At 34.9% G+C, this 13,076-nt stretch overlaps 1 protein-coding gene across 1 annotated transcript in view; it reads right to left on the reverse strand.

The window, feature by feature from the left end:
• The window catches only part of DCC (DCC netrin 1 receptor), a 753,976-nt gene that overhangs the window by 178,302 nt on the left and 562,598 nt on the right, over positions 1 to 13,076 (reverse strand). Inside the window, exon 14 of the mRNA XM_047086216.1 lies at positions 7,752 to 7,862. Within this exon, the coding sequence (XP_046942172.1) occupies positions 7,752 to 7,862 (111 nt within the window). The remainder of the gene's footprint in view (positions 1 to 7,751; positions 7,863 to 13,076) is intronic.

Raw genomic sequence — 13,076 nt, forward strand, 5'->3', positions numbered from 1 at the left:
TATTTGTAGTTGTCAATATAAAATTATACATCCATTCCATGCATGTATGTGTGCATGTGGGTGTTTGTGTACATATGTCTGTGTGTATGTCTGTGTGCATGTGCATCTATATGCCTGTGTATACATATGTATGTGTCTCTGTGTGCACATATGCATGTGTGTATGTTTGCATGCATACATGTATATACACACGTGTGTATGTATGCCTGCTGTATGTATGTGATGTCATCATTACCCTGGAATCCTATCAACTTGTATCCTGTTAATTCTTTGCCCAATTTTCATTTAATATTTTTGCCTTTGTCTTAAAAATATATAGTTTCATTTTGTTTTTAACAGGATCTGAAAGTCCCTTTTACAAAGGGAAGTCAATTCAGTTTTATTAAATTTTAGAATTTCTCTCATCTAAGAGTGTTTTTCATTTTTCCTTACTAACAACTTTATTTTCTGTACTTTGCTATATAACACATTATTTATTTTTATTTTTCCAATAATTTAGAATATATATGTATTTTTTATTTTTATTTTATTTTATTAAATTTGAGAGAGAAAGAGAGCAAGCTTATAGGGGAGGGGCAGAGAGAGGGAGAGAATCGCAGGCAGGCTCTGTGCTATCGGTGCAGATCATGACATGGGGCTCGAATTCACAAATGGTGAGATCACAATCGGAGCAGAAATTAAGAGTTGGATGCTTAATCAACTGAGCTATTCAGGTGCCCCTAAAAATACGTATTTTAAAGTATTTTTTAAAAACCAATTCTTGGGTGGATATGCAATTTGCCATGGTGTTTATCTTCTGTCAAATCTTAGACAATTTTGGGCCTTTGCTTATTTCTTTAGCTATCTATTAGGTAAGAGTATCATCATAGACCATCCTGTTTATCTCTGGTCCTTGCTCAATTTTGGCTTTCATTAAATGTTCAGACTCTGAAATTCTAGATTTTTGAGCCTCTCATTTCTATATATTGTGTTTCCCTTTTCTTTACCTATTTTTCTATTTCATCCTTAATGCTTATTGTTTCATACCTTTTGGCTAATATGAAACTAAAAACACAAACTGATTTATAATATTTGATGCAAACTTTTATTTTGATACAAGCATACAGTTGGGCCTTGAACAATGTGGGTTTGAACTGTACAGGTCCACTTACATGCAGATACTTTTTCAATAAATACAGTAATGTAAGTGTATTTTCTCTTCCTTTTGATTTTCTTAATAACATTTTTTCTCTAGCTTACTTTATTGTAAGAATGCAGTATATAATACATATACCATAGAGAATATGTGTTAACTGACTCTATGTGTTAACTAAGTCTTACAGTCAACAGTAAACTTTTAGTAGTTAAGTTTCAGAGAAACTAAAGTTATATGTGAATTTTCAACTGCATGGGGGGCAGTGTGCTTAACCTTGGCATTTTTCAAGGGTCTACTGTACTTATCTTTGTCAGTTACTCAAATGACATCAAAATTTTTTTTTTCTGGCAAATACTATTACTGCTATACTTAGTGGTTTAAATTACCACAAGTTTAGAGGCTTAAAACAACACAAATTCTGTATATCACATTTCTAGAAGTTAGAACTCCAGTATCGGTCTCGGGGAGGTAATATATAGATGTCAACCCAGGAGCATGTTCCTTCTCAAGGCTTCAGGAATGACTGCTTTCTTGCCTTCTCCAACTTCTAGAGATTTCCCACCTTCCTTGGCCCCTGGCTTTACATCACTCCAACTTTTGCTTCTGTTGTGACATCAACCTTTGATACTCTTCTTACTTCCCTGTTAGAATGACATTTGTGAGTACATCCGGCCCACCTGGATAATCCTGAATAATCTCTTGTGTCACAATCCTTAATTTACTAACATCTACAAAATCTCTCTTGCCATGTAAACTAACATATCACAGATTCCAGGAATTAGGACATGGACATTTTGGAGAGGGAGCCTATTTATTATTCAGCCTACCACAACTCACACATATATTTTACTGGCCTTCCTTCCATCTTTCCTTCCTTTTTCCTTTCCTTCTTCCTTTCTTTTTCTATTCTTCAATTTCTTCCATTTAGCCCAAAATTTATTTTTCTCATTTCTCATTCTTCTACCTAGAGATTTTCCACTTTTCATACCCTGTTTTTTTTTTTTTTAATGAAGATGACAAATTTAATAGGTGGTGTCCTTTCTTTCACGGTGGTCTCATCATTTTAGATTTTATTATTCTGAAAGTAAGCTTTCCTGTGTTCCTGCTCAAAACCATGTTCTTGAAGAATATCATATATCACGCAGGTATGAAAACACAGGAATTGCTTCGTGGCTGACTTCTCAAATGAAATGCATTTGCAGTAACCTCGTTTTACCCTCACTCAATCAGGCTAATAGGGCTAATTATCTCTTTCCTGAGGGCAGGAAATTAGAGCCTGCTCCCAGGTTCACAGTTTTTGCTACATCACCTAGTTGCACTTTCAGGAGTCCCTCTGTATTGATAATTTTTGCTGGCCAACCTCCTCCATTTTAGGGTAGAAGTTTAATTTTAAATTACATCATTATTGATTGCAAATCACAATTTCTACCTGTTCACTTCAAAATTCGTCGGGGGGTGGGGGGAAGCAGCACAAACTGATCCCCATGCTCAATTTCCTGGAGGATACCTTGCTGAACTTCATCACAAATTCTCTCATATCCTTATGCAAGACATTTACATAAGAACTTTGGGGAATTCTAATGATCTTGTTTCTTTAAGTTGAAAATTTGAGGCACAAAATAAATATTTTAAAACTTTCCAGCTGTTGGTAACAACAGCAAACATGCTTTCAGGGAGCCCGGAACAGTGAGGTTTGGCTCTATAATTTCTTTAACAAAACATCCCAATTAAAAGGACAATCCCATAAGGAATTGGAGTTTTTCTACAAGTTACTGTTGATCCTCACAAGGATTAAGCCAAGTGGAGGATGCAAGAGGAATTACAGAAGTCACGGAAGAAGAAGGGATTGCTTTGAACTGTCTGTACTTCCTACTGTCTCTCCTGAGTTACTGTCAGGGCTCAGCTACCACCCTAATGAGTAGAACATCCCCTTGGAGTTCACCAGGAGACTCTAAGGCAAGAGGGAAAATTTTTATGTAACAGGATGCACCTAGGGAGGGCTAACACTGCACTTCCCTCCCAATAGAGGTTTCCTTGACTACCGCAAAGAATGCTTCCCATTTCTGGTGGTTTCCAAAATGGCTGCTTCCCCCTTATCTATTACTGAAGGGAAATCAAAGCAATTCTATACGGAAATATCTGATTTTAGGACTCAAAACTTTCCTACATTAGCCATGAAAGCTATATAGTAGAAGCTGCTTATATCTTATTTTATGATTTAAACACTTACATGAATGAGTTGAAATGAGATGACTATTTAAAGAAAATTCCCTTAGCTTAAATATATATTTACATTTATATTTCTGCATTTACGTATGGAAATAGAACAAGCCATCAGGCTGTGTATTCTTTGGAGCTAATTATGACCACTTCTGAGCTTGTCCATTTGTCCAAATACTGATTCCTACCAAGGGTAACGCTTTTTAAGATTTGAATGATGCATTCAAGATAAGAAAAACAGGAGGAAGGAAGAGAAATTGAAATCAGTTTAGAGGAGTATCAGTGAAAAGAGGTTATGGGTCAATAAATTACAAAGGCCTTAGTACCAAATATATATGATCCTATTAATTTCTTACAGCCAACGAAACACCGTTTGACAAAGTAGGTGAACCATATCTGTTGCACACTCATATAGTTAGTGCCCTAAAATGGCTGTTTCTATCATGTTTTAAGAGTGAACAATTTGAAGTCATAATCCAGAACAGTATTATGTACAAGAAGCGTCAATTCCATTAGTTTTCTTCTATTAATTTTTTATTTACCTTTTTGGATTGCTAACATGTACACTACGGACAAGGACAAGGATTGTCTAAGTAATTATAATCCAAATAAAGAAGTGAAAGAATAAGAAAAGGGGTATTATTTGAAATGTGTTAAGATAATTGACTGGTAAGTGAATAGCACTTGGATGAGTGAGGATGCATTTTAAACTAATCACGGCAGAAATAATTTTCCTAAAGGCCTTTTTGAAGAATATCTACTATGCTGTCCTACACACCCTCCTTGTAATATTTTTTTTAAATATTATTTATTTTTTTGAGAGAGAGAGAGAGAGAGAGAGAGAGACAGAGTGTGAACGGGGGAGGGGCAGAGAGAGAGAGAGAGAAGCAGAATCTGAAGCAGGCTCCAGGCTCTGAGCAGAAAGTCCGACGTGGGTCTCGAGCCCACAAGCTGTGAGATCATGACCTGAGCCGAAGTCAGAAGCTTAACTGACTGAGCCACCCAGGTGCTCCTATCCTCCCTGTGATCTTAGTCAACCTCCTTTTCCTGAAGTTTTTAGTTCAAGCACTTTTTGTTTTCATGAAGTCTTTTCAATCAGTGCAGCCATTACCTGTTTATCTCTCAAGATAACTGTTCTATCTCTTTCATGTTTGTACTCCCCATGATGGGGCACACTATAAGTTCTTAATTATATTTCATAACAAATGCATCAATACTCAAGAGAGGAAAAAAGTAAGCAAGAATGTTGCATGCAGAAGAGGGGCATTATTAAGCCAAGAGTATAGAGATGTTCAAAAAATCCAATTAGGCAGTATTTATTAAGACTCTATTCATGACCAAAGCATAGAGATTCTCGATTAAAACAGATGTATGGATTGGATTATATTAAGATTGCATGGATATAAAAAGCAGACAGTTAAAACTTCTGTTTTGCGCTATCCCAGGGGCTGTGATTTTACATTTTGGTTCCACTAGATTGTGAGTCATTTGGAGTGAGAAGAAAGAGCACATAAGTCAAGTGGAGAGCCCCATCCATCCTGGATATTTTATAGGACCTTCGGCACCTCTGCTCCATTTATTTTCACTCCTTCCAGTAAGAGATATAGTCCCTTAGGTTTGGGTAAATGATATGACCTCATTTCTTAGAATCTTCTGCCTTGAATCACTGTCTTTTATTGTCACTGGGTCAGTTCTAGAGGATTAGTGGAGGCTTTCCTACGATGGTCTGTATTGGACATTTGACTTACAAAACTAGGTCCTGAGTTTCAGATCCACAATTTCTACCTTAATGACTTGATTAAGTTAGTTTAACTTCCTTAGCTTAAGTTACTGTCCTTTGAAAGTAAGGCTAATAATATATACCTCATAAAGGTAAATGAGAGGATAAAGGACAAGTATATAAACTTTCAAAGTTATTTCTCAAGTAAATAGAAAAGTAAGGTATTATGTAGTTTATCAGAATTGTCCTTTTTATTCCTTAAATAAAGCAGAGCACATCCTCATGTCTTTATACCAAGCCATCCCAACCTCCTCCCCATACTTCAGCCAACAATTGGGGTCTAGCCTCAGGATGTCTGTTTCTGCTATTCTACCTGGAGGGCTCTTGTCTGACCTATTCCTATGGCTGCCTCCCTCACTGCCTTAAGGTCTGTGATCATATTTTACCTCATCAGAGAGATCGTCTCAGTACCCTACATAAAACAGTACTCCCTAATCTTTTGCTATTCCCTCTACCATGCTTTATTTTTCTTCAGAACATTTATCACTATCCACCTCTATCTCAATAAATTTATACCCCTCGAGAGTAGGGACCTTATTTATCGCTTAACCTCTGGTACCTAAAATAATGCCTGATATATATAAACCTCCCAAAAGAAATATATGTTGAATAAGTAAATACATGAATGTTCTCTAATATATTAGTGAAGGATATAAGCTTTATGAAGCGTGACTTTGTGTAGCTCCACAACTTTTCAATTTATAAAGATGAAGACAAATCTTCTAAGCCCCGAGTTTCTTTCCCAATAAAATCTAACATTACCTCTAAGGTTGTCCTGAGTTGGCCCATGGTTGTCTAATCGAATACAATTGCTTATGCTTCAGCCACAGTAATCTCTTCAAAATGAAAACATAATTAAGTCACTATTTTAAAAAAGTCCTGTAATGACTTGCTTAGGATAAAGCACATTATTGCTTTAATGACATTCTTAGGACAAAGTTCAAGATCCTTAATTTGGTCTTGCCCAGTTTAGAACCTGCTATCTTACAAACCTCAACATGTGTCATCCCTGTGTTTCATTCAGTCTTGATGGTCTTTTTTCAGGCCTCAAATAGTATCATGGTCCATCTTGAGTTCAGAACTGCATTCAACTTGCCCTCCACACTTCCTCCCTCAGTTTGTAATGTATGCTTTTGCAATCCAAACTCCTCTTCCTCCCTCCAGTCTCAGTTTAAATGCAAGCCTTCTATATGTCTGTTTGTCTATCAATTTATCTATTCATTCTATGTTGATAGATAGGATATTTCCACTACTCAACAAGGTTTGAACTATGAAATGGCAATTTCCTATGACTTTACCTGGGATGTCTGTTTTTCTTTGCATACTTTAAACTCCACAAGGAGAAGGTCATGCCTTCTATCTACTATTATACCCTCAAAGCTACTTAGTTTCCTACGAATATTCTTTAATGTGCTGTCACGTGGTAGGAATTACCATTATTGTGGAAATGACATTTGTTGATTGTTTCACTGCCACATTAATTATTTTGTAAAGTGGAATCTATGACTACATGAAACTCATGAGTGATAGTGAATTACTTAGAGAAGGGAAAGGTCAAGAAAGAGAAAAATAAGAAGGAGGAGTTCAAGGAACAAGGGAAGACAAACTGGAGAGAGGACGACACAAGAACTGGGATGAGAATAAAAATGAGGGAAGGAGCAAGAGAGCAAAAGGAGACGAAGGGAAGGGACATAGAAATGTTCATCTTGCAGTAACTTGGATGCTTTCAGGTCTGCCAGTGAAGGAGTAAGAGTATTTCATTGTCAGTGATTTAGACAGTCTCATTTTCAATACATATGTGGTTTGTTTTTTTTGGTCTCAGTTTTAATCCCTTAGCTTAAGTGTACTGATCATAACTAATTTCTTTTTCAAATATCTCTTCTTTTCATAAATTTCTACTTCTTTAATTTGTTAATTCTAATTCTTCATCATATATTTCTGCTTTATTATTTACACTTTCTTTCTGTTGCTTGTATTACCCATTCCTCTTGATTTTTTTCCTATCAGTCATGATTTTTTCATTTCAAACACTATTTCTCATCTTTTAATTTTGAAGAATTTGTTTATATTTAAATTACTGATATATGACTTTTATAAAAATCTCAGTATCTCATCCACAAATGTCTTAAGACAACTAGGCAGATTATTAAGCAAACAAGGCAGATTATTCCTGGTTTTAATAAGATGAAATGTCAAATATTAACGACCATATCACAAGCAAACAAAAAATACATATTGCTATTTCGCAGAAGCATCATAAAAGGGCAAGGGTAAAGTAATTGTATTTCATGATTATTATCAGGAATTGTAGCAATTCCTATGAAGAAAATTTTAAGGTTGATTATTCAATAAGATGAATTTAAAAAACATAATTTCAAATTATCTTGAAAAAAATAACTCATGAAGAATGTAATTAATGCATAATTTTATATGGCATTGTTGAAGAATCTACTGAGGATTTTGTATTTTATATTTTGTTTTGTCTTGCATTGAATGATACAGAAGGAATAAACATCCCCAGTGTTGGAGTTCATCAACTTCTAATAAGGGAGCCTTTGAAGCTGAAGTAACAAAGAAAATAGAAACCAAAGTGACAGTGATTGGGATCGGTCTTACCATCCAGATCATTCTCAGGAGTTTCTGCTGTATACCAGTTGGAAGGTGGTCCAGTGCCATTGACTGTCATGGCTGACACTTGGAAACTATACTGACTTCCTTTCTCCAGTCCTATAAGAGAATGTTCCAGAAAGGGGAAAAAAAGTTATTGAATGAATAAAAAGTATTTCTAGCTTATTTTCAAGAGTTTTCAAAACAGTAGACATCTTTACATGGTTTGTGATTGTTGTGGTGATTATTATTTTGGCCAAAAGGGCAGAAATAGTACAGCAAGAAATCAAATTATTTTTCACATATTCTCATTTATTTTTTTCCTAGTTTATAAAAATGTATCCCTGAAAATAGCTTCAGGGCAGATGCAGAATATAAAATATGAATGATGAAGAAATAATCAAAAATAGCAAGGATCATTTTTTCTCACAGTCTAGAAGAGGCTTGTCTATAAATCAAGAACAGTCATCCTAAAAATTTATGTCTCCATCATTTATTCAAGGTCAGTGATTATGTTTTCTTTGAGCCAAGAAAGAAGAATCCAAAGCCACTGCACTTAAGCAGAAAATACTAGGCCTTTTATCACAAGGCATACTTTATTTTGCATCACTGTCCATACTAGAAGCATGAAGAAAGTCTATCTCCATGATAACTTGGGCATATAATATTGTACATCAGGGCTTATTTTTTAGAGAGCACACAGAATACAGGTTGATGAGAGATGGCCCATGGATCATTAGTGTGATATGTATAAATTTTTATGTAAGTAATAGTCCTTTTAGCTAAATCTCAAGCAGCTCATTACCATGACAAATTATTGTAAAACAAATTACACTTGCTAAAAAACCATGTGACTTTCTTCAGACAATGAGGACTTGGCTTAAACTGATAAGTCCTTAAATCTCCAAAGTTGAACAACCCTGGTAAATTTAAATTACAATCTATATTTTGTTAATCTAAAATGGCACAAATATTTGGTAACAAGAAAAATTCATAAAGAAAATAAACTATTGGAGAAATGATGCTTATCATGTACACAGTTACAAATTTGTATATTTTTGCATAGGCAGATGAGTAAATCTTGGTCTTTAGGGGAATTCTAATTTATTATTAATTGGAGATAATGTTTTAAGTGATGGTTAGATGGACTTGTTAACGTCCATAGCAGTTACCTTCAATAAATTATACTATTAGAGAAGACAATTTGATAAATTCACCCACACAAAAGTATCTATGACACAAAATGCTGTCTCTTTAAGAGGCTTCTAATTTTATAAGATAAACTAGAAGCTCCATAAAGAAATAGACTGAGAATAGTTAGAACTGTTGCTGTTTTTGTTATTACTGGTATTTTATCTATATACCCATAGATTCCATTACACTGCCTGACACATGGAATGCACACACACAAAGCAGCTGTTGAAAGATCCACTAAGGAAGCACTTAACATACCCAAAAATACTAGGTTAAAATATAATATCTAACATCATTAGGAAGGCAGCAAATGGATGCTTTTGAACAAAAGGCCTTTGTCACGGCTCAATAGGTTTGTGCTCACTTTGATTTGTCCCTTAGTTCACATGATGTTGATCTGAATTTGTTAACATTTTGCACCTTTTCATAGGCACCATTGTTAATAACTAAGGCAAAGGGATTGTGGATTGATTGTAGTTTCCAGGACATTGAAAATAATAGGGAGAGAATTCTGGGAACAAATGCTTACCTAATCATTGTACCTCATGGCTCTCATAGTGGTCTTATCTGACATAGTTTTAGACCATCAAGAATATATTCTTTTATATTAAGTAAAATTTAATTTTATTTTTCTTTGAAAAGGATGGACAATTGTATTAATACCATCTCCACCAGTGATTAGGAATACCATCTGTAATGATCAGTTTTATTCAACTTGGTTAGACTGAAGTCCTCAGTTTTCAAACACTAATTTAAGGTGTTATATTATAGATGTGACTAAAGTCCATATTCAGTTGATTTTAAGCAAAGGATATTATCTTAGATAATTGGGGAGGGGGCAGATTCAAACCAGTGAAAGTTCTTAAAAGCAGAAGAAAGGCTTCCCTGAAGAAGAAATTTCACCTGCAGACAGCAACTTTAGCCCGAGAATTTCAGCCTGCCTTTCTTATGGCCTGCTCTGTGGATTTGGAATGGCCTAGCCAGGCATCACAATCATTTAAGTCAATTCCTTGTAATAAACGCCTTAGTACACATCTCCACAGGTTCTGATTCTCTGGTTGAACCCTGAATGACCTGCCATCTTATCATATGCAATGTTTTGACATATAAATGGAAATCTTTTTTGAATGCCCTATATTCTGTTCCATTCATTTGACTTTAAATCAAGTTACTTTTTGTGTGCAGAATATATCAATTTTTAGTAGGAATTTATTAAATCATCTCACTAGAAAGTAGATATGAGTAGTAAAATACCTCACTAGAAGAGAGAAAGATTTCTTTATAATTTTGCCAAATTTTTATTTATATATATTGCATTGAGGATCTGTCAATATCACTAATTCAGTCTTGAGTAAAACAAAAACCTACTAACAGTTCTTTGAAGTGAAATCGTAGGTCAATTTAGAGACCATTCATTAAGTATTTCCCCACTGGAGTCTTGCCTAACCAGCCTAACCTACTGATCAAAATACCTCTTCCAAGGAGGGAAGATGAGCTATTTATGTGATCCTCTCTGATATCCAGTGAAGGTTTAATATGCTGTATACATTACTGCCCAGGTCCCTTTGAAAATCCTGCCTAATTTCTTTGAACTATTATATTTTAGTTTAAATGTTTTTTAATTTGAATTTTATTCTAAAATATAGCTGTGGAATCTTTCTCATTAGAAACACTTAAGAAATTCTAGATTAAGTATAAAAAAGTTTAAATATATACATATAATCCCAATATCAAAAAGGATCTTAATTAATGTCTATTCAAATGACCCATCTAGAGCTATTTGGATATACATCTAACAAAGTGATCCTGTAAATAAAGCAGGAATACCTTTGGCATGAGAAGTTCACCAAGGGAGGGAATGTACTCAACCGTTTCTCTTGTTGGAAAAGTTCTTCCTTAGATTGCACTGATCTGCTTTACTACAGTATTATCTACAAATAAGCCCTAGTTTTACATTGTAGGGCTAAACCAAAACTAAATCCTCTTTTAAAATATCTTTATCCAAGTCTTCTGATTCTGTCTTCTGAAACCTTTACCAACGGAATTAAACCTTGACCCTCTTCTATGTCTAGATAAGTGTAGGAAGTGGTGAGAAGTAGAACGAGACAGTTCAGCTTTTCAGAGAGACATTCCATGTATGACCTTCAGAAATCTAGGTTGCAAGTTTAGCTGGGCAAGTTTAGATGTACTGAAAGCTCTTTTAATTGCCATTTCCCATATAAGTTAGGTACTAATACCTGCTTTTCCATCTTATAATGTTCTTTTGAGAATCAAATGCCAGACTGCTTTTAGAATAGTTTATATAATTAAGCATTTAATAGATAACATTTGCAAATTGTTTTCTGACTTGATTTTCACACACTCTATGATTTTGCCATAAATACATTATTACTCCCACTTCAGAGATAAGGATAATAAGGTTGACATAAATTAAGCCAAGTGACTATGTGGCGCTTTAATCACAACTTGGAGTGCTTTTGGGAGAAGACTCTTGGTTCTGCCCTATCTCCTGCTGAGGCGCCAGAGACCATTCTCTTCAGAGACCCACCTGGCCAAGGCTGGGACCTAAGAAGGACATCAGTAGCAAGTATAAAGCACTGGGCAAATATGCAAGAAATTTTTGTCTAAAATGATTACATCCAGAACTAAAATATGAGCAGGAAGGCAGGAAATAATTGATAATTCTATGATTTTTACAATGTATCAACCTAAGAGTTCAACTAAATTTCAAATTCAGTATAAGGTTTTTCTCTTAATTAAAAAAAATGTCCACATTTGTGGGTTATTTATTTATTTATTTTCTTAATTATTATTATTTTTTTTAACGTTTACTTATTTTTGAGACAGAGAGAGACAGAGCATGAATGGGGGAGGGTCAGAGAGAGGGAGACAGAATCTGAAACAGGCTCCAGTCTGAGCTGTCAGCACAAAGCCCCACGCAGGGCTCAAACTCACGGACTGCGAGATCATGACCTGAGCCGAAGTCGGCTGCTTAACCGACTGAGCCACCCAGGCGCCCCCTTAATTATTTTTTTTAATATATGAAATTTATTGTCAAATTGGTTTCCATACAACACCCAATGCTCAGCCCAAAAGATGCCCTCTTCAATACCCATCACCTGCATTCCCCTCCCTCCCACCCCCCCATCAACCCTCAGTTTGTTCTCAGTTTTTAAGAGTCTCTTATGCTTTGGCTGTCTCCCAAAATGTTCACATTTGAAAGAAGAGGTATCTTCAAAAGTTATAACAACAATCAACATGAACAAGCAATTTTTTGAGCCCCAATCCTGAGAGCTGATACCTAAAGAACTTTCAAAACATTATCGGTCTGTCTGTCTATCTACCTATCTATCTATCTATTCATTTATTCACTGAAGGTAGGGTAGAGACAAGCCTGTCTGGAATCTAAAGTTTTTTTGTGTGAATATTTCTAAACATTGTTTTCTAGGATGTGTTTCCTGAGTGGGGCCAGTAGAAATTTTAAATAGCATTTTTTAAAAGAAGTAGGTAGGAAAGCTTTGATTTAATTTCTCCTAGAGTTAAGCAGCTCCTTTAGCTGCTAAGCTAATATTCCATTTTTATTATCCAACAGAAACCTTTTTCCATTGTGCATTATTCCACTTTATGTATCCCTTTATACACACAAAATCACACATTCATTATCTGTGGTTGGCAACACATTACCTACAGTTTAAGAGCTAGGAGTATAGGTACTCAGTTCAGGTAGAATTAGATTTGAAGTTTTACCTCACTGCTCATTAGGTATGTGACCTTGAAAAGCTTGTTTGCCCTCCTTCTTTGTCTAAGTTTTCTCATCAATAAAATGAGAATATATGCATAAAAATTGTTACGAAGACAAAATTTGAAATATATATATGGATATATGTATATATACAGTGTTTTTATAGAGGTTTTTCAGCTTCATTGAAGCATATACTTAATACACCAAAAACGGGACATATTTAATGTATACATTTTGATGAGTTTGGACATAGGCCTACATCCATGAGACCATCACCACAATCAAGGTAATAAACATATCCACTATTTCCAAAAGATTTCTTGTGTCCTCTTTTTTTTAATGGTTGAAATATTTGGCATTAGGTCTACTTTCTTAAAAATTTTTAAGTGCACAATACT

The sequence above is a fragment of the Lynx rufus genome, unplaced genomic scaffold, assembly GCF_022079265.1.
Source record: "Lynx rufus isolate CCGP_SWC_20201006 ecotype Redwood Valley unplaced genomic scaffold, mLynRuf1.p SCAF_20, whole genome shotgun sequence".
In the NCBI taxonomy this organism is placed as follows: domain Eukaryota; kingdom Metazoa; phylum Chordata; class Mammalia; order Carnivora; family Felidae; genus Lynx; species Lynx rufus.